Genomic DNA, 27,069 nt, shown 5'->3' with positions numbered 1-27,069 from the left:
ACTATAGAGGGCATCTGGATAGACCAGTCAAGGACCCTCTTCCAACTTAAGTTGTATGTTACCTCTTCTTTAAAATAGGAGCATTTGGTGGGCCAGGTGCAGTGGCTCATGCCTGTAGTCCTAGCATTCTGGGAGGCTGAAGCAAGAGGATTGCTTGAGCTCAGGAGTTTGAGAGCAGCCTGAGCAAGAGTGAGACTCTATCTCTACTAAAAATAGAAAAAAATTAGCCAGGTGTGGTGGCACATGCCTGTAGTTCCAGCTACATGGGAGGCTGAGGTAGGAGGATCGCTTGAGCCCAGAAGTTTGAGGTTGCAATGAGATATGAGAAAGCCCCACTGTATTCTTGCAGGGTGACAGAGTGAGACTCTGTCTCAAACAAACAAATGAAAATAATAGCATTTGGGAGAATGGAGGGAGTTGTCTCTTTTATTCACTTTTGTCATTAATTTCTGCAGTGCTTTAAACATCTCCAAATAAGTGTTCTTATGTGTAAAAAAAATGTTCTTTTTATCTAAAAAACAAATTTCAAAAATAATTCTTATTCTCCAGAGCACTTTGTTTTGCCTTCTTTAAGTCATTAGTTGCCTAAATACTTTAAAAAGAAAAAAACACGTAAGTACCACGTGTTTCTGACTGTTTCGAGTGGGTTGCATTCACGAGAAAAACAGTACACACACTCATTCTATTGCATAAATATTTTTGCAATTACAAATTGGCCCTCTGGATTATGTACTAAGAAATAGTTGCTAAATACTGTAGCAGTTGGCTCAAAACTACAATTTCTTTTCTATTTTTTTAATTTGTATTTTGATCTGTGCATTGGCTTTCTATAAAGTTCTGCATTTTTTTCATAACTCTTCCATTAATTTATGTGGACTTTAATGGAAGTGACCCAAATATTTGTTTGATCGTTATTCCATCCTTATCCTTTATAGATGGGGAAGTAGAATAAAACAAAACAAAACCCAGTGTCTAGAATAGCAGTTATTTCACAGTTTTTTTTAACATATGCTGATATTTTTCCAAGTATTTTTTTATGCAATTTGTAGTCCTGCCTTAAGATGAAAATTAAAAACATGCGTTTGTTTTCTCAAGTACCATAGACAGAACTTCTCCCTCATAATAGTAGTCTCTACAGCCCCTTTTTTATCCAATTAGGTATTTTAGTGTGATGGGGAAATACCCTGAAGACTTTTCTTGTTATGTCAAAAAGGCTAAAAAACACTATTACTAAATCATTCCTTCCCTTGTTATCCTCATCTTAAGGGATATAATCCTTGAAGAATTCCGCCTTGTAAATTTGAAACTTGCTTAACAATAATGAGAAACAAGTCTCAAAGCAAACAAAAGCAGGAACTCTCTGTCTTAAATAATCATATCTAGGATGACTATTTCAACAGCTTTAACTTGGCAACATGAAATACCTTTTTTTTTCTTTTATGTAGAAGATTCAAGTTAATAATCTGGCACATCAGATAGAGTATGCTGCCAATTCCTTGGAATAAATGTAGCTTTAGCCTTAAAAATATTGCAGAGATGATTCATCCACACTCTCAAGTAAAGTTGTCTATCACTGACTGCCTTTTTCTTTCTTGCCATGGTAACTGGAGGAACAAGTAATCACATTAAAAAGAGAATGATACATTGGTAAAAACTTAAGTATTTTTGTGAAATGCTTTTTATATAACTCATTTTTTTATCATATGCCTTTTTTGAATTCTATAATTGTTTAAGGATAAGCCAGATGTGAGTACAGTAGTATGTTACCATGGAAGGAACTCTCTCCAGCCTTTTAGACAAGTCACCATTGAGAGGACGTGTTCAACAATAATTAGTCCTGACTGGTTGCTATGTATCTGACTCTGTGCATGGGTCCTGGTGTCCCATCAGTGAGCAAGACAGGCATGTTCCTTATCACTCAAGTACCATAGTATGGTTTCTTATTCTATAAAATGAAGCAGTAGCGAACAAAATGGACACACAGAGAGGTGTGAGGAATGTGACAAGAGGTAACAGTTTTAAATAGGATGATCGCAGGTAGCCTTGTTGAAGAAGTGACAGTTGAAGGAAGGAATGACATGGATAGTTGAGGGAAGAAAATTCAGGTAAAGAAATCAACAAATACAAAGGCTCTGAGGTGGGAGAGGGCTTGTGTGTTTAAGACAAAAGCAAAGAGGCCAGTGTGGCTGGAGAAGAGGCAGGAAGTGGGAGAGTTATAGCATACAGGGACAAAAAGGGAACTGGGGATCAAACTCTGTAAACCCTCTGGCCCATGCATGAGAACTTTGGCTTTTATTCAAACTTAGGAGGTTTTGCACAAAAGAGTTATGTGACTTATGTTTGAAAGTGATCACAAGTGCTGTAGTGAGGAAAGACTGTGTAGAGAAAAGACTTTGTGAGTTTCTTTTTGCTCTCTGTGTTCTATTCCTAAAAGGCTGTTTTCTGCCTAATCATATTTCTCCAAAAGAGATGAAATTATTGCCTGTCTGCTATCAGGTAACAAAGGTTGGCCTAAACCATGTAAGCTCAGATTAACTTAAAAAATATCCAAGAGAATTTCATTAAGTCTATTAAATGACAAGTTGGTACGTAATCGATAGTTGATATAATATCTTTTAATATATTTATATTTTTAGCCATGGGGCTCTATTTTACGGAATTGGAATTTCTTAGCTGTGACGCATCCGGGTTACATGGCATTCCTTACATATGATGAAGTTAAAGCAAGACTTCAGAAATACAGCACCAAACCCGGAAGGTAAGACTCTTTTAGCAGCAATATCATGGAATATATTTAAAGATGAAAAATCTTCTATGGTTCTTTCCTAAGTAAATCTATAACCCACTAGGAATATGGATTGGTTGTGGGTGGAAAAGCTAGTAGACTAAAATGGTGCTTCTTAATGGAGTCCTTTAAATTGATACCTTGTACTTGCTCTGAAACTTAGTGTTCATAAAGTGAAAGGGGATGTGTTCCCTTTCTGTTTTCATGATACCTGTGTTAGTGGACAAAATTTATGTATATATTTGAATACTTGAATATTGTGCTAAAAACAAAATAAATAGAACAGTTTAATGTTCATTATTTTAGGATATTTTTAAAGACATTCAATTAGGCTCTGTGATAAATACATACAAGCATGTATAAATGCATATAAACATATATAAATGTATATAAGTAAATAAACATATATAAACCCACTGTTACAATCCAGACCAATTTCACATCCTCAGAAATGGCTTCCATAATATCTCATGCTTCTTTGCAGCCTCAGAATTAATATTTTATTTTCCAGATCATGAATGTGAGTGAGACTCAGAGAGGATGATTGCTTGATCAGCCTCTATGGTTTTAAACAAGAAATTACACCTTATTAATGGTAAATCTGCAATCAGAAAATGTATCTTCCCTGTTTTGGTATATTTTCCGCAATGTCCCATCAATGTCTTTAAAAATATCCATCTAGAAACATGTCTATAGAGTCCTCACATTTTAGTAGGAAATGCCATTCCAATGTCCATTAGTTTACTGATTTTTGTATAGAGATTATTTAATTTTTGGAACAAATTTGGTTGTTTTTTTTTAAGTCTACCTTTTTCTTCCAGTATCATTTTTATTTCATTTGTAGTGCATATGATGTTTGTCCTTTAATGATATTTTCTTAATTATAAGCCAGTGATGTTTTTTTTTTCTCTGCCATAATAAAAATCTCTACCTTTTTTCTTCTTTAGGAATTTATATCATATATAAAAAGGAGGTAGTAAGTGCAGAAAACAGTTTATCTCCTGTTGACATCTTCTGTTTAAGTTAAGGAGAGTTAGTTCTCATTGTGACCATGAAAGCAGGTCAGATACTTTGCATGTTGATTAGTAGTTTAGGCAAATCATTTTGTTTCATTTGAGAATCTCTCATGACCAGATTTTTCCATAATTTTACTCTCTTGATTGGTATCATATATACTATCTTTCTTGCTCCCGGGCTATGATTTGAAAAATGTTATGTGGTTTGGAATCATGCAGTCAAGTAATTTAATTGCAAGTTATTTGGGAAATTATCTTGTCCAATCCTATAAAAATAATAAGGAAACTGAGGCCTTTTTTGTTTTCTTGTTCAACATCATGGAGACCTTGAAATGTTGGGATTAAAAGCCAAGTCTCATCACCATTTTGAATAGTTCTCTTAGTAAAAAAAAAAAAAAATACTGCCCTCTGATTAAGAACATTTAACATAGATCTACTAGTATTTACTTAAAATGCATCATGAGATATACATTATGTATAGCTTTTTTATATGTCAATCATATCTTAAAAGAATAGGGCACTACTCTCTGAAAGAATATCTTCCATTCCTTCCTAACTTGCCCTGCAACAATTTTTTGTGCTAAATTTTAGATAAAGATGAACTGAATAGTATATAGTAATTTGTCATATGTAAAGTATGATGTGAGTATTTAAAATATGTTTAGGAAACCATATTTAATGAACATATCAAATAATTTTGATAAATATTTGCTTTATAGAATATCTGTGTTTAACTGGTCCTTTCTCTTAAAAAGTTTATTTCATGTCTTTGGCTTCATGACAAGGAAAATAATTGGATTTATTACAAGGACATTTGGGTTCCTCAGGTTGTGCTTTATTGGGGATCTAACTAACAAAACATTAGTTACCTGATGAAGTTAATTATACTGGAGAATTTAGGCGAAATATCCATTGGATATTGGATTACTTTTAGTATTAAAGAGTAACCTTGAGGCTGGGCATGATAGCTAATGCCTGTAATCCTAACACTTTTGGAGTCTCATATGAAAAGATCGTTTGAGACTAGGAATTTGAGACCAGCCTGAGCAACATAACGAGACCCGATCTCTACAAAAAGTAGAAAAATTAGCCAGGCATGGTGATGTGTGCCTGTTGTCCCAACTACTTGGGAGGCGGAGGCAGAAAGACTGCTTGAGCTCAGGAATTTGAGGTTGCAGTAGGCTATGATGACTCTATTGCACTCTGGCCTGGGCAACAGAGCCAGATCCTGTCTCAAAAAAAAGTGACCCTGAACCCTAAGTCACCCTGTCAACATGAAACAGATTCATCTGATTATGTTGTGTGTGCCATTTAAGAAAGCAAGGTACTAAAAGTAAAGCAAAAATTCACCACAAGAGGTTGGGTAGCTATCAGCAAAAGGGTTATCAGCAAATGGTGTAAAAATGTGCAAATGAAATGGAAGAGGAAAAAAGGGCATGAGAGGGAGAAATTGTTCTGAAAAGCCATATTGTAGCTCTTTCTAAATTTTTTTTTATTGCTATCTGTTATCTCTGTGAATTGATTGAACTTCCTCTATAATAATCAGTTTTAGAAACACCATCCTAAAACAGTGTTTAAAGCAACAAAAAAAGGATGTTAATTAAAACTGAGCAATTTCACATGTATTTCAGTATTTACTAGATTGTTAGTATATGTATAAATATGGGATTACTTTTAAAATTACTAACAATTTAGATTTGTAACTATTTTCTTCATTTTAATATACTCTAAATTCTGATGAGATCCATAGTACACACTGATCTTTTAAGATTTCTACTTGACTCTTTGTTTGAAAGAATTTTATCATATTAATTTGTTAATGTAATAGTTTAATAATGAACTTCTGAATTATAATTTATAGTGACTTTCTATTACTTTTAGTACTTCTCATAACATCACAGCCGTAAGTCTATGTGGAATTATTTTATCTGATTGTGATTAATGATGCCAAGAATTAACAAGTTGATATCCCATTTTCAGACTCTCTAGGGAAATGTGTTTTAGACTTCCCTGAAAAGTCCTTTTCAGAGGTTCTATCACCAATATTAAATTAATAATATTTTTAAATCATACTTTTTTCCTTTCTTTAAAGAACTAATTTTCTTGAAAGGTGAAATCACATGCACTACTAAATATACATATTAAGTCCAGTGGTTGCATATCCATTGAATATGCTAAATTATATCTTATAAATTTACAGTCTTTGGTTCATCAATAACTAAAATATATTAAGAGATACGTGTTTCTGCCACATACATATAGCAGCTAGGGTACTAAAATATAGCCAACTGTATTAGTCAATGTGTAAATTGACTTACTTTTAATCTGCTTAATGGGTTATAAAATCCAGAAATTCATATCATGATATCATGATTAAATGCAGTACACTTAGAAGTGATCGAAAGTGAAATAAGTAAATGAACAAATAAGTGATAATGATAATTTAAAAGCAAATCAATGTCTCCTTTCATTAGAGATTAATTTTAAGAGACTCATCTTTCATTTGATTTTGATTTTTAAACTATCTTGATTTCCTATTGCAAGGTATTGAATTTGACATTGTTGAATGGCAACCATTTAGTTTATCTTTAAAATGATCTACTTTACTTTCTCATTAATATAGTTCAACTCTTTTGAATATTCATTTAAAGATGAATGGCTGAAATGCTTGAAAGAAAAAGTATTATTTTTAAATAAGTTATTTAACAACTATAAATGTTTGCTTTTAATATTTAAATTACAAAGTAATATGTTGAATTCCATACTAGAAACTCAATTTTTTTGAGTAAACAAATTAAATTTAAATTTTCTCCTATTTATTTTATTTTTACTTGCCAAAAATAATTCATCATAGCCATTTTATACCAACAGCACTTTCATACTTAACACTCCTGATGCGATGTGATGGTAATAAATCACTTGCTAGTTTATAACTTCATTTATCTTCTCATATAACTGGAGATATTTAAATGAAAAGAAATTATCAGAGTTTCTCTTAGAAATCAAGAAATGACAAAGTGAGTGGTGTTACAAACAACTTAAAAGAATATCAGGAATATTTAATTATTAGGAATTCTAAACGATTCTGTTTTTTTTTTTTCTTTAATGAAACCTAACGATTGTCTAGTAGTTGGCTTATATTTTGAATGTAATTAAACATAATTTTCTTATGTTTGCAGCTATATTTTCCGGTTAAGTTGCACTCGACTGGGACAGTGGGCCATTGGCTACGTCACCGGGGATGGCAATATCTTACAGACCATACCTCATAACAAGCCCTTGTTTCAAGCCCTGATTGATGGCAGCAGGGAAGGGTTGTAAGTATGAGAAACAGGAGTCAGGGTAGTTGTGATTCACAAATCTGAAAAATAGAGACTGCTTTGTGCTGGAGAGCATGGATGGTGAGCCTGGTGACCTGGCTGTTTTCTTTTTATCTTGAGACTGAGAAATAATGGATGCTCTTTAGTTTTTATTATTCAAATCTTTAAATAGTCATCTTAAGCTAACTTAATTATTTGAATCTAACCATATGTTATTGCAAATAAATTCCCACTTCAAATTTCAATGTTTATATCTTTCATAGGAAAAGAGATTGATACTTAAAAGTAGTTTTAAAATAGATGTAAAACTTTGTATATATTAAGAAAAAAATCTTTAAAATAGTTGACTTTTGATTTCTCAAATTGGTAGCTTTACTTTTTTTATTTTGACTGGTAGTGCCAGATTTCTTTTTTTTTTCCTTCTTTTTTCTTCTTACATCCCTTCCTTTCCTTGTCTCTTCATAGACCTTTTATTTACACTAATAATGACTCCATATACACCAAAATTGTATATTAATAGCTAAGTTCAGTTTACCTCAAGCTGTTCTTTTTTAAAATATAAAAATAAATAAGTTCTCCTTGTTTGTGTTTTTGACTGATAATGACCTCCCGCCCCCAACACACACACACACAGTTTGGACAGCCTGTTAGGCCACTTTGTAGTAAACGTACCTGGTTCTCATTCATTTTAGTCACATGCCATTCCCTTCATCCTCTCCTCGCATTCTCGGTGTTAATTTATCACTTTGCCTTTTCTTGCCCTCTGCCTTGCTGAGTAACTTAGAGATGTATGGATCCAACTTGCAGCATTGATTGTGATAGAAACCTAGCAAGCGAAAGTCTACCAGAGTTAACAAAGAACAAATGATGATTTAAGTTTTACCTTTTGCAAAGTAATTACAAAAAAAAAAAGTGATAGTATCTATGTGAAGAAAAAGAATGCATTTTTTTAAAGCTATGAACTTTATAGGAATTGTGTGGCAAATTATGGTTCTAAATGTGTATTTCTCTTTTTTCTTCTGTTTCTCATAAATTTGCTATTCTCAGTTATGTTTATTTTCCCTCTAATGCATCAAAGATTCATATTTGTAGCTTTTGCTTTACCATGATTGCAGGTTTTTATTTTTTAAAATAAAACATTGAAGTTTCAGTGTATAAGTACAGAGTATGAGAGGGCAAATCTATAGATGGAGTAATTTTGATATAGCTTGTATTATTATCATGCCTTCCATCTGTTTTTCAAAAATGAGTTAAAAAGGAACATATTTTAATAATGTAATCAGTTGAGCAAAGCCTCAAAACTCCTGTACAAATTAACTGTTAACATTACCCAAACACACACAGAAGCATATTCAGAGGGATTTGGCTAGTTGAATTTGAACTCTAATGATATATTAGGATAAAATAGGTTTTATTAATATTTTAATTAGATAATGTTTTAAATAAGATTGGTAAAAACATAGGATATTATGTGCGCTAGCTAACATCAGAGTCTACTATCTGTCCTTATAGTTAATCCAATATTAGATGGCATAGGTTTTATAGAAGTTTATCTTGATAACCATCCAAGATTCTTTACTCCTTTAGTGGTATTGAAAGGGGATTATCAGATATATTCTGGTAGTTCTGAGGACAAAAATTATCAAATTGCCCCTGATAGGTTAAATAGAACTTTTTAACCTTTACTCTGGCTCTTTTATTGTCATCTTTATAATCTTTCATTTCTGAATTCTTCCTAGAATTTCTACATATTTTTAAGGTGGAATGAACAGTGTTATCTAATTTTAAATAACCAATTTAGAGTATGTAAAGCGAATTCCTCATCAGCTTTTACTTATAATTTCTCATTTAATATTTTTGTAGAATTTGTACCCCTCTCTAATGATACTCTCCATTTGTATTATATTAAAATGTAGTTAACTCCATTTTCTATATTTAAAAATAAATCATCTCATTGATCTGTCCCTTACCATATGAGAATGACCTGTCCTGGGTTCATTTTTCTGGTTTTCCTGGGTAAATTCTAACACTTATTAACATGTTTGTAGACTCTTCATTTAAGGATAATTTTTTTGTTATTTTACAGAATAGTTTTTCCCTTTAAAATATTCACTACTATTATATTCTTATTTTTTCATTCTAGTCATCTAGCATATAGAGATATTAAACAGAATTATCCACAATTTAATAAATTGATGAAATCCAGCTGGACCAGTATCACTTATTTTTTAATCAAAAATAGCTATTACCAACACAGTAGACTTTATTTTTAATGGATTTCTGAGTAACAAGTGAAAACTCAAATTAAACACAACAATATGGCATTATTACTCTTAGTTCAAGTTTCAGTTTTCTCTGATAATAGAACCTTAGTATATATAGACCATTCTGTGTTTATAACTTTATAGTAAAGTCAGTGAAACATGACTTCTATTGACTTCTATTGTAATGATTTCTAATTTTTTAAACATGCGTGCATGTGTGTGTATGCATGTGTGCACATGTGTATGTATTATGGAGAGTGAAAGGTGAGTCAGAAGATGTTGGGAAACTAAAAACAGGAACAGGAACACCTCAGAAGTATTTGAATAACTTGTGGCCTTTAATTCTATTTTTCTCTCTTTGGTATTAAGTGTGGTGTAAAATGATCCAGTTAACTATCAGTGCTTCTGAGAAACACATAATAATTGCAAATAGGTATATATTCATAGTGTTTTGAAATAGAATATAATTGACCAGTAAAATAAATTTTTAACTTATATAAGAGACATATATTAATGGTTGCTTAGTGGCTGAGTCCATATTTATCATGTGTTTCTTACATGAAAATGATTTCTACATTTTAAATGTCTTAAGATAACATATTATGGAACAGTGATACAATTATTGATATGTTACATAAAAATTAAACATCAAAATATATGTTTAGATATAAAATAATTCAGTTAAATAGTCATAAGTGCAATTAAAGCTTATATATTTAAGGTAATAAAGTTTTTGTTTAAATTCAGTTATCTTTATCCTGATGGGAGAAGTTATAATCCTGATTTAACTGGATTATGTGAACCTACACCCCATGATCATATAAAAGTTACACAGGTAAGGAAAATTTCTGGAAAAGTATAATTAATAAGTATCTGTAATACCTTTAAAATAAATATGATTTTCTACTTATACCTAAAATCATGCACGGATATTTAATACAAAAGATACTTAAGCAATTCTAAGTATGTTTGAAAAGAAATTACCTTTGAAAATTCCTGGATAAAAATTTCTGCTGTTAATATTCTTATTTACAATATAGTATTGGCACTTATATTAGGGAGATAAATGGATAAATCCATAGGTAGATGCATAAATGTGAGGGAAAGAGAATCATAATTTAGAAAACTATAAAAAACGATTACAGTATTATATGCTGTAGCTTTTAGAGTCAAATGGGTAATTGAAGCCTATTAAAGGTAATAATTACATTTTTCTAAATCCATTGTTGTCAGCCTCATAGATTATGAGTGAGAATGGAAGTTGATAAAGGCTTTCTTGAGGGTAATATTTAATAATTATAAAAATCTAAATGAAAACATCTTTTTGTTCTAGATTCCATATATGTAAAGTCCATACATATATATATATAGTGTTGTGTGTGTGTGTATATATTTATATATATATTTCATTCACACATGCCCATGAAGACGTTTAAACAGGATATTCATTATAAAAATTTTCGTAAAAGTGAAAAATTTACAAAATACCTAGTTGTTCAATAGTAAATTACAAGTAAAACACACCACAGTGTACTCATACTGTATTGTGTGACGTCATCAACCAGAGGGAGGTAGCTCTACATACATGGGAACTTGTGCATTGTACTTTTAAAAAATTCCAGTTATGGAATGCATAATTATGTAACATTTCATTTTGTTAAGTTACATTATATAAGTTCAATTTCTGTAAACAAAAGAAATTACCATATATGAACATGAAAGTATACTTTTAAAAAATGAAAATAAAAGAACACTAAGTGGTAAGAGGGTTTAACTGAGGGAAGTGACAAGGATTGAGGTTTTTTTTTTTTTTTTTTTTGAGACAGAGTCTCACTTTTGTTGCCCAGGCTAGAGTGAGTGCCGTGGCGTCAGCCTAGCTCACAGCAACCTCAAACTCCTGGGCTCAAGCGATCCTCCTGCCTCAGCCTCCCAAGTAGCTGGGACTACAAGCATGTACCACCATGCCCGGCTAATTTTTTTTTTTTTGTATATATATTTTTAGTTGGTCAATTAATTTCTTTCTATTTTTAGTAGAGACGGGGTCTCGCTCAGGATGGTTTCGAACTCCCAACCTTGAGCAATCCGCCTGCCTCGGCCTCCCAGAGTGCTAGGATTACAGGCGTGAGCCACCGCGCCCGGCCAAGGATTGAGGTTTTAGAGAGAGGATGAAGGGAGACCTTGAATATTTTATTTGACATAAATGTAATTTTAAAATACTTTATATTTTAGATATACTGATACTTTCTATAATAAATAAAATCTAAGGGAAAACACCAAACCAGAGAGAAGTTATAAAGTTTTTTGAAAGACAATAGATACTGATTTACTTTATTTGTAATTCTCTAGGTTTCAGTCCCTGCAGTCTTTATATTATTATGTGAAACATACTTGTTGACGCATATACAACTTATAGATAGCTTTTTAAACTTAATATATGGCCAGGCATGGTGGCTCACACCTATGATCCTAGCACTTTGGGAGACTGAGGCAAGAGGATCACTTGAGCCCAGGAATTCGAGGTTGCCCTGAGCTGTGATCACATTACAGCACTCCAACCTGGGTGACAGAGCAAGACCTTGTTTCTTTAAATAAATAAAATAAATTAGTAAATCTATGATTGCTATTCAAAGAAAATTATGCAGTGCTTCTGTATTTTCTAATGTGTAAAAAGGATACTCATGAAAGACAGTTCCTGTTTATAAAACCATTTAAAAAAATAAATCTTCAGAAGTAGTATCATCTCCTTAAGTTACTCATAAATATTCTTATCCCTTAGGTTATATTAGTTTTACATCTGTGATTTTTGGCATATTGTAATTTTTTTATAATTGCAAATTTGTTCTTTGAATAGTCATAACCATAATCAATTCTAATCTATTATTTCAGGGACATCAACAATTTATAATTTATTTTGGATTACATTAGAGTTATTTCTTTTCAATCTAGATCCATTCTCTCTTGTCTTTTTCTTTAATTTCCCTAAAAATTATATATTGACACATACATACATCATTGTAGACACAATATGTATTTATATACATATGTATGTTTAAGCATGTATATGTATGTGTATCTATGTATGTATATGTACATATATATTTTTTACCAGGATTGTGATATCTTTAGTAGATTATTAACTTAATATTGTTATTTATTTATCCTACTTGAGGCCATACACATTGTAGACACTTACTTGGCTAAAATGTTGCTTTATGCAAATTTTGATTTCAAAATCTTTCTTTGTATCTCTCAGTGCTTTTTTAATATTTTCTTTACGTTTACCAATCTGTTTATATCTTCTTTGTCACACAGATCTTTTCAATATTTTATCACTGAGAATTATACTATGCCAAATGTTGTAAGCTAAAAACCCTAGTAAATCAAGAGGATGAAGTTTAATAAAACAATTTTTGGTTACTGAAGTAATTAGTTTTCTTGACAGTGTTAGATAGGAAAAGAGTATGCACTTCTGATTCTGAGACTTAATTTAGAGTTGAAGAAAACGATTTAAACTTACTGAGCCTCAGATATTTTTTCTTAAGTTCAATATACATCTTCTTAGGCTTGAAGATTACATGAAATAGTGTGGACCACGGCTTTTCCATGCAGGAAAGGCTTGGAAAATGTTTGTTGCTTTTCTTCCATTTTGGAATTTCTAAGGATACCAAAGAAATAAAATTTAGTGTTTAGCCAAAACTATATATATATATATATTTTAATTTGACAGTGAAGTTAAGTGAGCATGTAGCATTTACCAAAAAGATAAAATGATTTAAAATTATTGCCATCTTAAAGCCACGGGTTTTGTCGTTTGAATGACTGTGACTGTTGAAGCAAGTCCCTTCCTAAATGATCTGTAACAGAACATTAAATAATCTGAATTATTAAAAAGCTTATAAAATAGCTTATGAAAGTTCAAACATTTTTAAAATGAATATTGTAGAATAAATTGTGATTATGAATTTAAACCATGTCTTAAATGTTAACATAATTCTGATATGATCACTGTGAAATACTTACTGTACATCATTATTTTTGGAAAAATTCAGTATTAACAATTTTTGCTGGAAATACATTAATATTGTGTCTTTTTTCTCAAATTTCAGGAACAATATGAATTATATTGTGAAATGGGCTCTACTTTTCAGCTCTGTAAAATTTGTGCAGAAAATGACAAAGATGTCAAGATTGAGCCTTGTGGGCATTTGATGTGCACCTCTTGCCTTACAGCATGGCAGGTATAGGCTTGGTTTCATTAGCAATATGGATGTCTTCCTTATATACCTTATAATTATTTCTCCTTTTAGTTTTTTCCATCTTAGCTATTTAGGAAGTAATACTGATAAAGTCCTTTATTTGAAATGGTTGTTTTAAAAAAAAACTAACTTTTAGGTTTCTTTATATAATTTGATTTTATATTATGTTTTGCATTTTGTTTCTTTTGCATATATAACTTAATTTTATGATACTAGTTATAAGTAGTTATTGTATAGTACCATGGATTTCAGGATGTTTACTTATAGATAAGACCAACTAAACATATTTATACGGTTTATTATAGGTTATAATCTGAAGTCAGATTCTGAAGCCAAGTTCATTTACTAGATAAATCATAAGTTGATGTTTTTCAGGCAAACCTCTTTTCTCCTGAGGAGATGTTCCTTTCTCGCATATGTCTATGGTTGCTCTGTAGGGCTAAAATAGGAGTATCAGACAAGAAATGTCTCTCAAATACTTAAAGTTCCCACAGAAACAGGCATTAAAATTTCCAATTTATAGAAGCAGAATCTCAGGCCAACTGCCTTCTCATCTGTATGTAGGCATTCAATAAATATAAATTGATTTGATGATTTATAATAAGGCCTAGAGAATAACTGGTTTCCCCAGGGCTTTCTTATATTTCTTTACTATAATAAAGGTTAAGGATTTTAAATGGGATCTTTGGATAGATTTCCAGTTTTGAATATTTGGAGGATTCATGGGATATTTTGATCTAGCCATTTTGCAAATGCTCTGTTCATCAGTCATATCGAAACTGGAAATAGGTTGATTGAATATATAGTTGACATCCCTGCCCTGTTCCTGAGCCTTCTCAGTCCTTGATCTTCTCTGTCTAACCCTGCACCTCTGTGTGATCTGAGGAAGGATGGGTCTAGGGGTTGATGGAAGGGGGCTGATAGACTCAGAGGGGCATTGATGCCTGTTGAACAAATTACTTGGTAATAAAATGTAAAGAGTTTTACGTTCTGTAATATTATTAAAAGGGCCTACTTCTTCCTTTGTGGATATTTAAAAAAAACAGATGAAGAAAAAGAGGAAGAACTAGGAAATGAATTATACTTGTTTTATATTTTCAAAGGTCTTCCCGAGCACTCAGACATCTTTGCTACGTCAGAAAAAGTGTTTAAAATCTCTATGCTTTCTACTTCAACATGCGTTTGGTTTACATATTACTTTAGGTTTTTCTTGATATCCTTGCCCTTGTTTCCTTTTATCCATTCATGGTGTTGGTGAATTTTGTATAGTATAGGGAGTTGGAAGAAATCATTCTCCACATATAGGCACTTGATTGCTATTTAAGTTGACAATAATAGTTCTGAAAACCTAGCAGGTGTCTTTTATAAAATGACTTTCAATGAATTTAGATATGTTGATAGAAGAAAAAATGATTGCAAGAATGTTTCAAATGTATCAGTAGGAGGTTTTATGGAGATATTGTTGACTCAGTGACAAACTGACTTGGATGGGACTATGTAGAGCTGATTGACCTGATACCCATTGAGTATTTCAGGATAAGCATTAAACTGACAAAGAGGCCAAATTGTGTTTGTCATGTAGATTGACTCATGCCTTCAGAGTGGTTCTCACAGGTAAGAAGAAATCAAAAGCTTTGCATTTCTCTCTAAAGAAAACCAAAATTTTAGTCTGGTGCAAACTCTTAGTATTCTCTGCCTCAATGCACAGCATATGATTAAGGTTAATATATGAAATGTCTGATTTCCTTAAGTATTAAGTCTGACAGTTGATATCCCTGACGTTTCACTTTGACACTTCTTTTTTTATTTTCATTGTGAAGGTACATCCCCAGTCTTTCAAACACATATTTTGGCTTATGATTATCTTTCAAAACTTTTTTAGAGCAATTTTTGTGAAACCATAGATAAGTCAAGAATTTATGTTATTTTTAAAATATGAGTTCTGTTGTGAAACTAATGCAACACAGAAAGCTCGAAATATCAATGAAATGTTTGGGAAAGATGTGGCTAATGAACACGTAGTACCTTGATGTTTTGAGAAGTTCCGTTATGGTGATTTTCACCTTGAAAATGAGCCATGTGGGTGAACTGAGACCAAGGTGGATAATGATAAGCTGAAAGCTGTAGTGGAAGCAAACCCATCTCAACCTACACATGAATGAGCAGCAAGGTTTGATATTACTATTCCAACAGTATTGGACCATTTGAAACAAATTGGCAAAGTAAAGAAGCTGAGTAGATGATTCCACAGAAATTAAACGAGCATCACAAGAGAAATTGTCTTGAAGCTTTCCTTTCTTTGTTGTCACAATATAAAGGTGAACCATTTCTACACTATATTGTTCATTACCTGTGAGGAAAGATTGATTCTTTTTGACAGTCTCAAGTGTTCAGCACAATGGTTGGATAAAGATGAAGTGCCGAAACAGTGCAAAACCAAATATTCATCAGGAAAAGCTAATGGTGTCTGTTTGGTGGTCCAGTGCTGGGATTTTCCACTACAGCTTCAGGAAGCTTTGTCAATTGATTACAGTGGATATCTACTGCAACCAGTTGGATTAAATGATGAGGATGCTTGTGATTAAGCAGCTGAAATTGGTCAATAGAGATAAGCCAATCCTCTTGTAAGACAACACTCCACCACATGTCTCACAAAAAAATGCTGCTTAAACTACAAAGGCTCGACTTGGAAACTCTCTGTCATACACCATATTCACCAGCCCTTGCACCAAATGACTACCACTTCTGGGCTTTGGGCCACTTCTTGCAAGGAAAAATATTCAATTCTCAACAAGCTGTGGAAAAATGCCTTTCACAGTTTCATGGCCACTGACTCTCCAGCCTTCTTTGCTGCTGGCATAAACAATTTACCATTAAGATGGCAAAACTGTGTCAATAGTTTAGGTGCATAGTTGGATTAATTGTACTGTTTCTATTTTGAGATATAATAAACTACAATTGTGATTTGAAATCAGACATTTCATATTTAATGACCTAATATTTCATCAGTTTTTCTTGGTGCTCCAATCTTAGAGTATACACACACATACATGTTGCAGGACTTCACATCTTTAACTTGATAGTGTAATTAATATTTGGAGGTTAAGAAACTCTTGTTAATTTGGCAGAAACCTTTGATTAGTAAAATGTATTGTTTAAAGCATCATACCAAATAGTTGTTTACCTTTTTTGGCCCAGGTGAGTAAAGAAAGTATGGCTAAAAATAAAACAAGAAAAATTTTATTAACTTTCTCTATACTTATTGAAAGAAACCTTATTTATTTATTCTTTCATTCATTCATACAGACAGAGTGATGGACAGACAACCCTCAGGGCCAGTAGTGTTTACAGTAATTCTTTACTTAAAGTTGTGAATAGATTCTTGGAAACTGACTTTTAAGTGAAATGACATGTCATAGAAACTTAACTCTTGTTTATATCAATCAGCCTGTGGTAAAATTGGTTTCATTATATAGTATGTTATTTCACTTAAAGTGACAGTTTCTAACAACCTACCAAGGATATTAATTGAGGAATTACTGTATTTTATTTATCAAGTTTGTAAACTGTTTGCAATCGGTCCATTATGGACAAAAGGCATAGGAATATTTCCCTATTATCATTGCCGTATCATTAATACTTTGTCCTTACATCACCACAACTTGTATGTATATTACTCTGCATTCTTCAGATGGTGTAGTTTGTGTTGCTAATTGCTAATCAGTTCCTTGATTTACTTCATGGTTATTTATATTGATCTAATGGCCTTCTGAGAAGATACGTTCAAAAATATTTGTAAATTATTAACATTTACTATTCCTCTTTTTTACTCTGAAGCTCTTCTCAGTTTTAATTTTAGAAATTGAGGAAGTGCATAAATGTCAAGCACTCAAAACAATGTTTGGGTAAAATTTTAGGAGAAGCTATATGAGAGTAATAACAAAGTGGCAGTTTACAAAGTAAAGTAGTAGTAAAAAATGACAAATTCAAAGTCTTCAGAAGATTGAAATAAAAATGAAATTAAATTGCATTTATGTCACCAGTGAATAATGTATTAGCCTAACCTAACCATAGAATTTTGCATATAAGTTAATGAAAAATATGCAAAGACTTTATTTCAGTATTATTTTTGAATGTTCCCCACATAAAGGAGTTTATCATTAATGAATATTCTCCAGATACTAATATTTTGTGTATGTCTCTGTAAACTCTTACTGCATTATATTAATATTATAAATATTTATATATTTATCGATTTCTCTTTTAAAATATGGATTACCTATTTTAGAATACCTCCCTGCTAGCATAATATCTATACATTGGAAGTTCCTCAGTCAATACTTCTATGTAAAGGAAAAAGAATAGGTCTAAGATTACATCAAATAAAAAGACAATATTGTAGATCAGTTGAAAAGCCTTAAAATGTCTTAGTCCTATCCATGTTTTTCTCAGAAATATCTGTGATTTTTTAATCAGGTATCAAAGTGTCAAAGACTTTTTATCATGCTTAGTAGCTGAGAATGAACCCTAAGAATTCTAAGCCGTACATCTACATCCATTTGCTCCATTCAGTAACTATGGTGTGATTTCCTTAACTTTTCACATTCTGATTTTTTCCACTTAGCTTTGAACCATGTTATTTTGCTTTTGTTATTTGCAGTACTACCGGCACTAACCCAGAGTCAGACCAGGTTTCTCTTTATTGCTCTTTTAAACCAGAAAACATGCATAGTGATCCCTGGTTCAAATTTTCTCCACCCCTAAAGGAAGTTGTTTTAGGGTAAGATTTGAGAATTCTAAATTAATATTCCATAGTCTCTGTGTCTCAATGGAAGTTTCAGGTTTGAACATTTTTACTTTTGAATAACACGGATACTTCTACATATAGGTTTCACATTGTAGTGCTTCCTGCCAACCAGTAGATGTGTTTTGGGAACTTTCATATTCTTTTATAAACAGCAATGTTTGGTGAATCTTTAAACATGTTATTGCAAAATGCCTCTGGTATTTAATAAAAATAAATGTTTTACAAAATTAATGTAGTTAAAACACAGAAAACATTAGATATATAAAATCCTCACATGTGTAACTTTACTTAGGTGGTCACTGGACTTAACTTGGTTGATAGTGAATATGTGAATGAAAAGAACAGAATTATAAAACATTTCATAGCTCTGTAACATATTGTCAAACACTTGTATCTAAGCTTATAGATGTGATGAGATATATTCTGAGTATATCTTTTTTAACTTTTTCCTTATTCAAAAGTGATAGATAACTATTTTCCATATTTTCTGCCTTAAACACAGCGTTTTTATTTTGTATGCTTAAGTTTTCAAGCTTAATTGTGCACAAAGATAATTTGTTATCTTGCTTCCCCTTACTGGTTTTTGGTGAAAGCAAACCTGGATTATCTCAACTATCATTCTTCAAGATCTTAAATCCATTAATGTATTCATTTATTTAGGAAATGTTACTTGGACAGCTGTTGTGTCCCAAACTCTATACTAATCTCTGAACTAAGGAGAACACTAAGACACAATCCCTAGCCTTGAGAAGTTAAAAGTAAACCTGAATATTTTATTGAGGGGCATGATATTAATAGTTACTTGAAATGAGTATCCTGTTATCCTTCAAATTTAATTATGTATGCTAGACATTTTTTTGTTACTTTCTATTTCTTTGGTTGGACATGCTGATGTGAAAATGATTTTAGAGGCTGCATGTCTGCCAAGAAACTATGATAAATCAGTCAGAGTCTAATAGGAAACATTAAACCCTGACCATAAATCATAATGTGTTCAGCATTTTTAGCAAAAGTCATTCCACACCAACTTTTCCTTACATTTGATGCCCTACTTTGGTTTAATTGAAATTCATTAGGGACTTAAATTTTATGTAATTAACAGAAAACTTAAGAAATTTAGGGTAGCAGTGTCAGTTAGTTGTTACAGGCTGCAAGTGGTTACTCTTTAATTGGTGTCATAATGGTCTATTAGTCATGTCTCCAAAGAGGTGTCAGATGCTTTTTTCTCCTTCTGAAACATCTGTGTTATTTAATATATTAAATAAGCAAGCAAAGTTTGCACAGAATACTAAATAAGATGAATAATCACCTTTCTAGAAGCATTCTTTGAAGCGGTGTTACTCTGAGTGCAGCATTTCTCTTAACAATAAAATAGGTGAGGGATTGTCTTTTACTTCCACATGTTAATGGGATAAGAACAAAATATCTTCTCAACCCTGAACTTCTCCACATATTCCTTTTTGTAGTAGTGCATTATATAGCATTGATGCTGCAGTGTTACCACATGAGATGTAAAGTAGTGAATTGTTTTCATTCTGTGTTCTTTCTAGCAGTGTAGAAAATGGCATCTGAGCTCCTGAATGGCACAAACTCTAAACTGTATTTTTGAAATCTTCCTTCCAAAATAAAAATGGATATCTTTGTCAATTGGTAATGAATGCAGCGTGTTTTGAACTACTACGAAGGAATTTAAGTCAATTAAAAATAAAATTAATTTTCCTGTGATTATTCTTCCAGCATATTTCTGAAATGATTTAAATTCACAAAAAAGTCAGTAGATGAAAATCAATAAGGTGTGATTTTAATATGACATGATCAAAGAGATTTATAGATATTCCATAGAGAGAGAGTATTGTTGGGAAAAACATGTAGTTATCTAAGAGAGGTGAGCAACAAACTCAACTGATCACATTTAAGGCAATGAGAAATAATCTTTTATTTTGTCTTCCTTCAAAGATAACCAGCCTTCAGAGTTCTAGCTTCAGTGAAATAACTTTAGTACTACAAATAAGAAAATAATGTTTGCCTTTAAGAATGTTTTAAATTGGTACTTCTGTCTTTAAGTACATATTATCTCTTTTTGTGTAAACAGGATAAGATGTTGGGACTTAACCTTTCATGTTGGGAATAATGCAGAAGCTGCTAGAGTTGTCCAGAAATGTTGCAATGATATCATGAACTAGAATCCTAGAGTGTTGCACTAGGAATGAAAAGAAGGCGACAGATATGAGAAAGTAAAGTCTTGTAGAGAAAGTGATTAACTCTTGAGTCCAGTGACTAAATTAAGCTGCTCATTGTATTGTGATGTGCGTAGACAATAACAGATGTTAACACTTCAGAAAAATTTTCTTCTTACTCTGACATGAACCTTGTATAGGTGTTTATTAGTTGACCCCATTAAATAGATAAACTCACAAAATTCATGCATTAAAATTTCAAATTGAATTCAAGCAACAAATATTTAAAAGAAAAAGCTCTTACTATGTAAAACTATATCCCCAGGAATACTATAATTACTTAGACAAGTTTTATATCCTATTAAAGAGCTGAAACTTTTCAATTAGAGCAAACTGAACATTCACTGATTATAGTAGTTCTTTAATTTTGAAACTTGTATTAGAGCAGAATGGTTTAAGTTTTTTCCATTTATGAATTAGTAACAAAAAGCAATTTTTAAACTGTATTTGAACTTAGTTTATGAATCTGAGATTGAGGAATAACTACATCCTGATACTATAGTGTGGTTTGAAATGATTAGGCTCTTGAAACAGACCACCTTGTTGTGATTTCCTATTTAGTACTGTTTATCTGTGTGACCTCCTTCAAAATATGTAAACCCTCTATTTTCTTATTAGTAAAATGAGAACAATAATTGTATCTACCTCATAGGATTAAATTAGTTAATATTAGTGCTTACAACAGTGCCTGGGATTTTAGCTATTACTATCATTAATAATATAATAAATACTAGCTTTGAATTAATTTATTTCATCTAATCTTAGGGACATCTTTGTCCCTTAAAATGTGCGTTATTTCATTATTCTCTGCAAATAAGATGCATTGAATTGTCCAGTGTCACACAATTAGAGTTGGTGGACGTGGAAGTCCAATCCACATATTCTAGTTCAGAATATCTGTGTTCATTTCTGATGCATTGTGCATGTTTTTATGAGCCTCCCAAATCAAAACTAGAAGACACTGGTTTTCCCTTGTCCATCATAAAAAAAAAACACACCAGAATCAAAGATCTTTCCCACTCTGGGGCATTTCATCAAAAATTACTTTAACTATCCTCCTTCATTCATTCATTCATTCAACCAAAAGTTATTGAGATTCTGTGGGAGATACTGTGCTCTGGAAATGCTTAATATGACCCCAGCCTATTATTGGTATATTTATTTATTTGTTTATCTATTATATATCTATAATATATATTCCAAATATAATTGCCATGTTAAAAAATTGTGCCAACTTCTAAGATACATGAAATACAGCAAGGCAATGTAAATTATAATATTTACATAATAAATAATATAATATATTATTTACATAAGAAATAATAATATAATAATAAATTATTAATAAATGAAAAATTATACACACATACACATACATACAGTAAAAATATAAAATATATTCCAGATGAGATTTATGAGGTCCTATATATTCCTGGGGGCCCCCAATGTATATTGTATATGTGGGAAGGCATAGAGTGATTGACCTTAAGTTAAAGTATGTCTCTAATAATGAATTCTGAAAAAAAATTATTTATATATATATATATACATACACACACATATACCATGCTTACCTCAAAATTATTTAAAAGAAAGTATTTTAAGATATGATATGTCCATCTTAGCAATATTTGAACAAAATATAGAAGGTGATTGATAAATCATGGTGGTGATGATGATGATAATGAGGTAATACTATGTTTATTTAGATTTTTACATTGGGTTTTTATGGGGAATGGGATGCTTGTTAAATGAAGGTTAAAATTTTTCTATTTTTGTCATTGTTCATTTATTTTGAGTTTACCTAAAGTTATATGTAATATCATGTAACTTGTATTAATAGTTGAGATGTGAGTCTGAATTATTTTACTGTATCATGAACATTTTACATAGTTAAGTTTCAGCTGTGTGGTATTCACTGATAACTTCTGTATCCTTTGCTTTGAAAATATTTCTTACTTGAGGAAGTGAAACCTACTGAGTCAATTAGAAGAGATGGAGTCCTGAGTTCTTCCTCTTAACATTCACAGAAAGGAAAAATGTTGGGGATTAGAAAAGGAGTTATTTATGGTCATTGTTCTTCATTAAAACATATTCTTTGATCTTGCACTAAATAACATTAAGAAACGTTATTGTAATTATTGAGGCACAATCCTGATGAGTTATATGTCTGTTGAAGTCATTCTTCATTTTATTCAATCAACCATCTGACATAATCTAGGGCAGAGTAACAAAAGTTGCATTTGAGACTTTATGGTTAAACTGAATTTGTATATGGCAGCAGTCCATTTATAACTAAAGAGTGATGGATGAAATCATATTAGAGAAAGTACCACTAAAGAGGCACAGTCAGTGTGATCTATGTTTGCAAATCGAAATGAATGTTCATTGCAGCTGTTTTGTTGATCTGGCAAGTAACATAAACTCTCAACAACAGATAAAGCTGAACAGAAAATACCTTTTGTGACGTCTTCTCTTACAACAGCTACTCTAACATATATCAGTAATTTGTATAATGTTAAATTTTCAGGTATGAGGGACAGAGAAAAATCTAAATTCAGTTTTGAGTTAACTGTTTGCCAGTCTTACTGTACTATCAAGACCTTATTGTTACTTTTCACTTCCTCCCCCTTCCAAACTCAATCTTTTCAGTTACGCCTTAAGAGAAAATGGGTCATAGGAACTAGAAGTCATTCTTAACCAAAGTAACATGTAAACTGATCATGGAGGTTCTAAGAGAAACCTCTGTAGCCTCATAGAGTAGCTTACACATCCTAGCCACTGCACTCCAAAATAATACAACTTTCATGATTTAGATTGAGTAGAATAATTTTTAGTTAGGATAATTGTATTATAGTTAGGTCTTTAAAGATTTTCTGTTTTCAGTTATACATACTAAAATATTTACAGATGAATTTATGTAATATGTAAGAGGTGCTTCAATATATTACAAGGGTAGAGAGAGCAAATGAAAGTATAGATTAAACTGGATTGGGTGTGAATTGATGTTGAAGTTTGATGATAGAAGCATAGAAATGAGTTATACTTTTTCCTCTAATTTTGTATATATTTGAAATATTCTATAATAGTTTTTTAAATGCATGAGTAGATGAAGTATCCACTTAGAGCTCAGAGTACTGCTTTTCATACTTCATGCATTAAAGACAGAGAATATCAGGTCTTTCACAGTTTGTTCTTATATAATAGAACTACCTTTTTGAAATTGTATTATGTAGATCTGTAAGAAAATTCTATAGATATATGATATGGTTCCCTTTTGACACATATAAGAATCAGACTTTTTCCTAGATGATAACATATATTGAATATACTTTTAAATTTAATATTCTTGTTATCAAAAGATAGGAAATTTAACTTTTCTTAAATATTTACTCATGTGTTAAAAAATATCAATGTGGGGATGTTATTGAAAATAGAACAATTAAGTCTTAGCCTTATCATCTGTGAAATGATAGAGCAAATAATATTTGAGGTGTCTTTAAACCCACCCAGACCTGATAGTAAATATTAGAGAATTCTGTATTGATATATTCTTTATAATCTGGATATGTAGTATTTCTTTACACTACCTTTGTCAATCTGAGTGAAGCTTCGAAAGAATAAACTACCTATCAAGGAATCTGCCACAAAGTAGATGCTTAGTAATTGTCTAGTGAGAGAAGAGTGAGAGAATTAGTCCATCACTGATCCAAGGTCCACTGTGAGGCATGTAGATCACTAATTTACCATTAAACCAAGTGGATCGTATAGTCCTGAGTTAAGTACTGAATGATTTTTTAAAATGTATGAGTTTTCTGCATTCCTTATTTCATCTCTAAAATGGTGCTAATTCATCCCATTTCGCCCTTAAAATGATGATATGATTTTGACTGTTTTTAAAATAACATGCTACTAAAGTCAGAGAATGGTGCAAAAACAAAAATACGGTGATGGCTCTCATATACCATCTGTGTCTAGAAGGCAATGTTATTTTCAGGGTGAGAAAATAGTCTTATGGTCTTTCCCTACCAATGGTGAATTTTTAATGTAATTCGTTTTGAGAAATGAACTTGAGATAATTAGAACAAAACCTCTAATAATTACTAGCAAATACATTTCCAGCCCAAAAGTATTTGCACAAATCTTTTTGTAGTATCTAGTTTGAAAGCAAAATAACAGGCAAAAACTTAATATCTCATGGAGTATTATATTCCAAATGATCTGTATCAAAATGACAAGCTTTCAGGACAGATGATAGTTTCTGAATATAAATTTACATACTTTACTTTTTCCTACTAATTGTATATAAATCAAGATTTTTAAATATGGAGGCAATTAAAACAGAAATATTTAGCCATAGTTAAATATGCACAGGAACTTTTCCAAAATGGGTTTTGAAATGGATTGTTCTCATTGATACTACTGCTTTATTTATTATGAATTTTTACCAAAATGAACTTTTTATAGAATGTTTAATTAGCACTGCTGTCTTTTCGTAAAGAAGAATGTGATTCACTTTCCATTTTTCTCCTTTACTCTAAAGCTTTGATAAATTTGAATTACAAGTTAGCACTGAGGAAAATAAAGAGGTTCTTTTTGTTTGGCAAAAGAAAAAATAACTTTTTTAAAGAAATTTTTCTTCTTCGTAAATTTGAAATATTGAACATTTACATAATTTGTTGGCTTCTTGTTCTACTCTTGGTACCTCTTCAAGACAGATTGTCCCCTACCTCCTACCCCAAAGCCTCTTTTTATAGTTGTAGAACATTGGTACTTCTCAGTACTGTTTGTTTAGGATAAAAACTAATCAGTGCATTTCCTGTGTTTCCCTAGGAGTCAGATGGCCAGGGCTGCCCCTTCTGTCGTTGTGAAATAAAAGGAACTGAGCCCATCATCGTGGACCCCTTTGACCCAAGGGATGAAGGCTCTAGGTGCTGCAGCATCATTGACCCCTTTGGCATGCCGATGCTTGATTTGGATGATGACGATGATCGTGAAGAATCCTTGATGATGAATCGGTTGGCAAATGTTCGAAAGGTAAAGCTAGAAAACGTGAGTTTAGTTAGAATGTTGTGAGGACGTGAAAAAAGAAATGATGCTGTCACAAATGGAATATTTGGTTTGGAAAAACACACACACACACACACGTTAGCCTAGGCCTGCACAGGGTCAAGATCATCAATATAATTTCCTTCCACCTCCACGTCTTGTCCCACTGGAAGGTCTTTGGGGCAGTAACACACCTGTAGTTGTCATCTCCTATAATAGCAATGCCATCTTCTAGAATACCTCCTAATGGACCTGCCTGAGGCTGTTTTACAGTTATCTTTTTCTTTGTAAGTAGATGGAGTACACTCTAAAATAACAATAAAAGGTATAGTATAGTAAATACATAAGTCAGTAACATAGTCATGTAAATACATAGCCAGTAGCAGTACATCACTGTATGTACTATACATCACTGTATGCGCTATACGTTTATGCAACTAGCAGTGCAGTTTATTTATACCAGCATCACACATACGTGTAAGACATGCGTGGCCCTACAACATTACAGTGGCTATGATGTCTTAGGCAACAGGAATTTTGTAATCTTATGGCAACACTATCATATATGCAGTCTGTCACCAAAATGTCATTATGTGGGACATGAGTGTAATGTTGACAGGCTGATAAAATTATAGATGAAAATAGGACTAGACTCTATCCAAGGTATTCTCACTGGCTTTAAAATTCATAATGAGAGGTGATTAAAGTATTTGGGTAGAATTAAACGTCAGCTAATAGTGGCAGTAACAAATCTGTGGAGAAAAAATTAAGAAAGGGGATTATTAAATTTGGAAATAGTAAAACTGAACTTGACTAAAAATATTCTTTGTTGAAGTGTAGAAGTATCTGACAGAATTATTTTCTTGTTTTAATATTTTTCATTTCAAAATATTAATTAAGGGGCTATAAGTATTTTTGTTAAAAAGGTATCTTGTATAATGCTAAAGTCAGGGATTTGGGTATGTCCATCAGCAGAATAGTGTTCATTGTACCCAATAGGTAAGTTTTTGTCCCACACCCTCCAGCCCTCTCCTCTTCTTGGTTTCTCGTGTCATATATATTTCTTTGTGCCCATGAGTACCCGTCTATTAGCTCCCACTTATTAGTGAGAACATATGGTGTTTGGTTTTCCATTTCTGAGATACTTTACTTAGGATAATGGTCTCCAGTTCCATCCAAGTTGCTGTGAAAGACATTATTTCACTCCTTTTTATGGCTGAGTAGTACTCTATGGTATATGTACACCACATTTTCTTTATCCACTCTTGAATTGAAGGACACTTAGGTTGATTCCTCTTCTTTTCTATTGTGAATTGTGCTGAGATATTCATTGAG

General features: G+C 31.9%; 1 protein-coding gene across 3 annotated transcripts in view; it reads left to right on the top strand.

Annotated features, from left to right (window-relative positions):
- Positions 1–27,069, top strand: part of CBLB (Cbl proto-oncogene B) — a 191,579-nt gene that overhangs the window by 107,181 nt on the left and 57,329 nt on the right. For all 3 annotated transcript variants that reach the window (XM_012777172.2, XM_012777173.2, XM_012777174.3), the window contains exons 6-10: positions 2,637–2,758; positions 6,981–7,118; positions 10,133–10,220; positions 13,492–13,623; positions 25,519–25,722. In XM_012777172.2, the coding sequence (XP_012632626.1) occupies positions 2,637–2,758; positions 6,981–7,118; positions 10,133–10,220; positions 13,492–13,623; positions 25,519–25,722 (684 nt within the window). The remainder of the gene's footprint in view (positions 1–2,636; positions 2,759–6,980; positions 7,119–10,132; positions 10,221–13,491; positions 13,624–25,518; positions 25,723–27,069) is intronic.

The sequence above is a fragment of the Microcebus murinus genome, chromosome 1 (assembly GCF_040939455.1).
Source record: "Microcebus murinus isolate Inina chromosome 1, M.murinus_Inina_mat1.0, whole genome shotgun sequence".
Taxonomy (NCBI): Eukaryota; Metazoa; Chordata; class Mammalia; order Primates; family Cheirogaleidae; genus Microcebus; species Microcebus murinus.
This window is presented reverse-complemented; position numbering and strand designations above follow the sequence as displayed.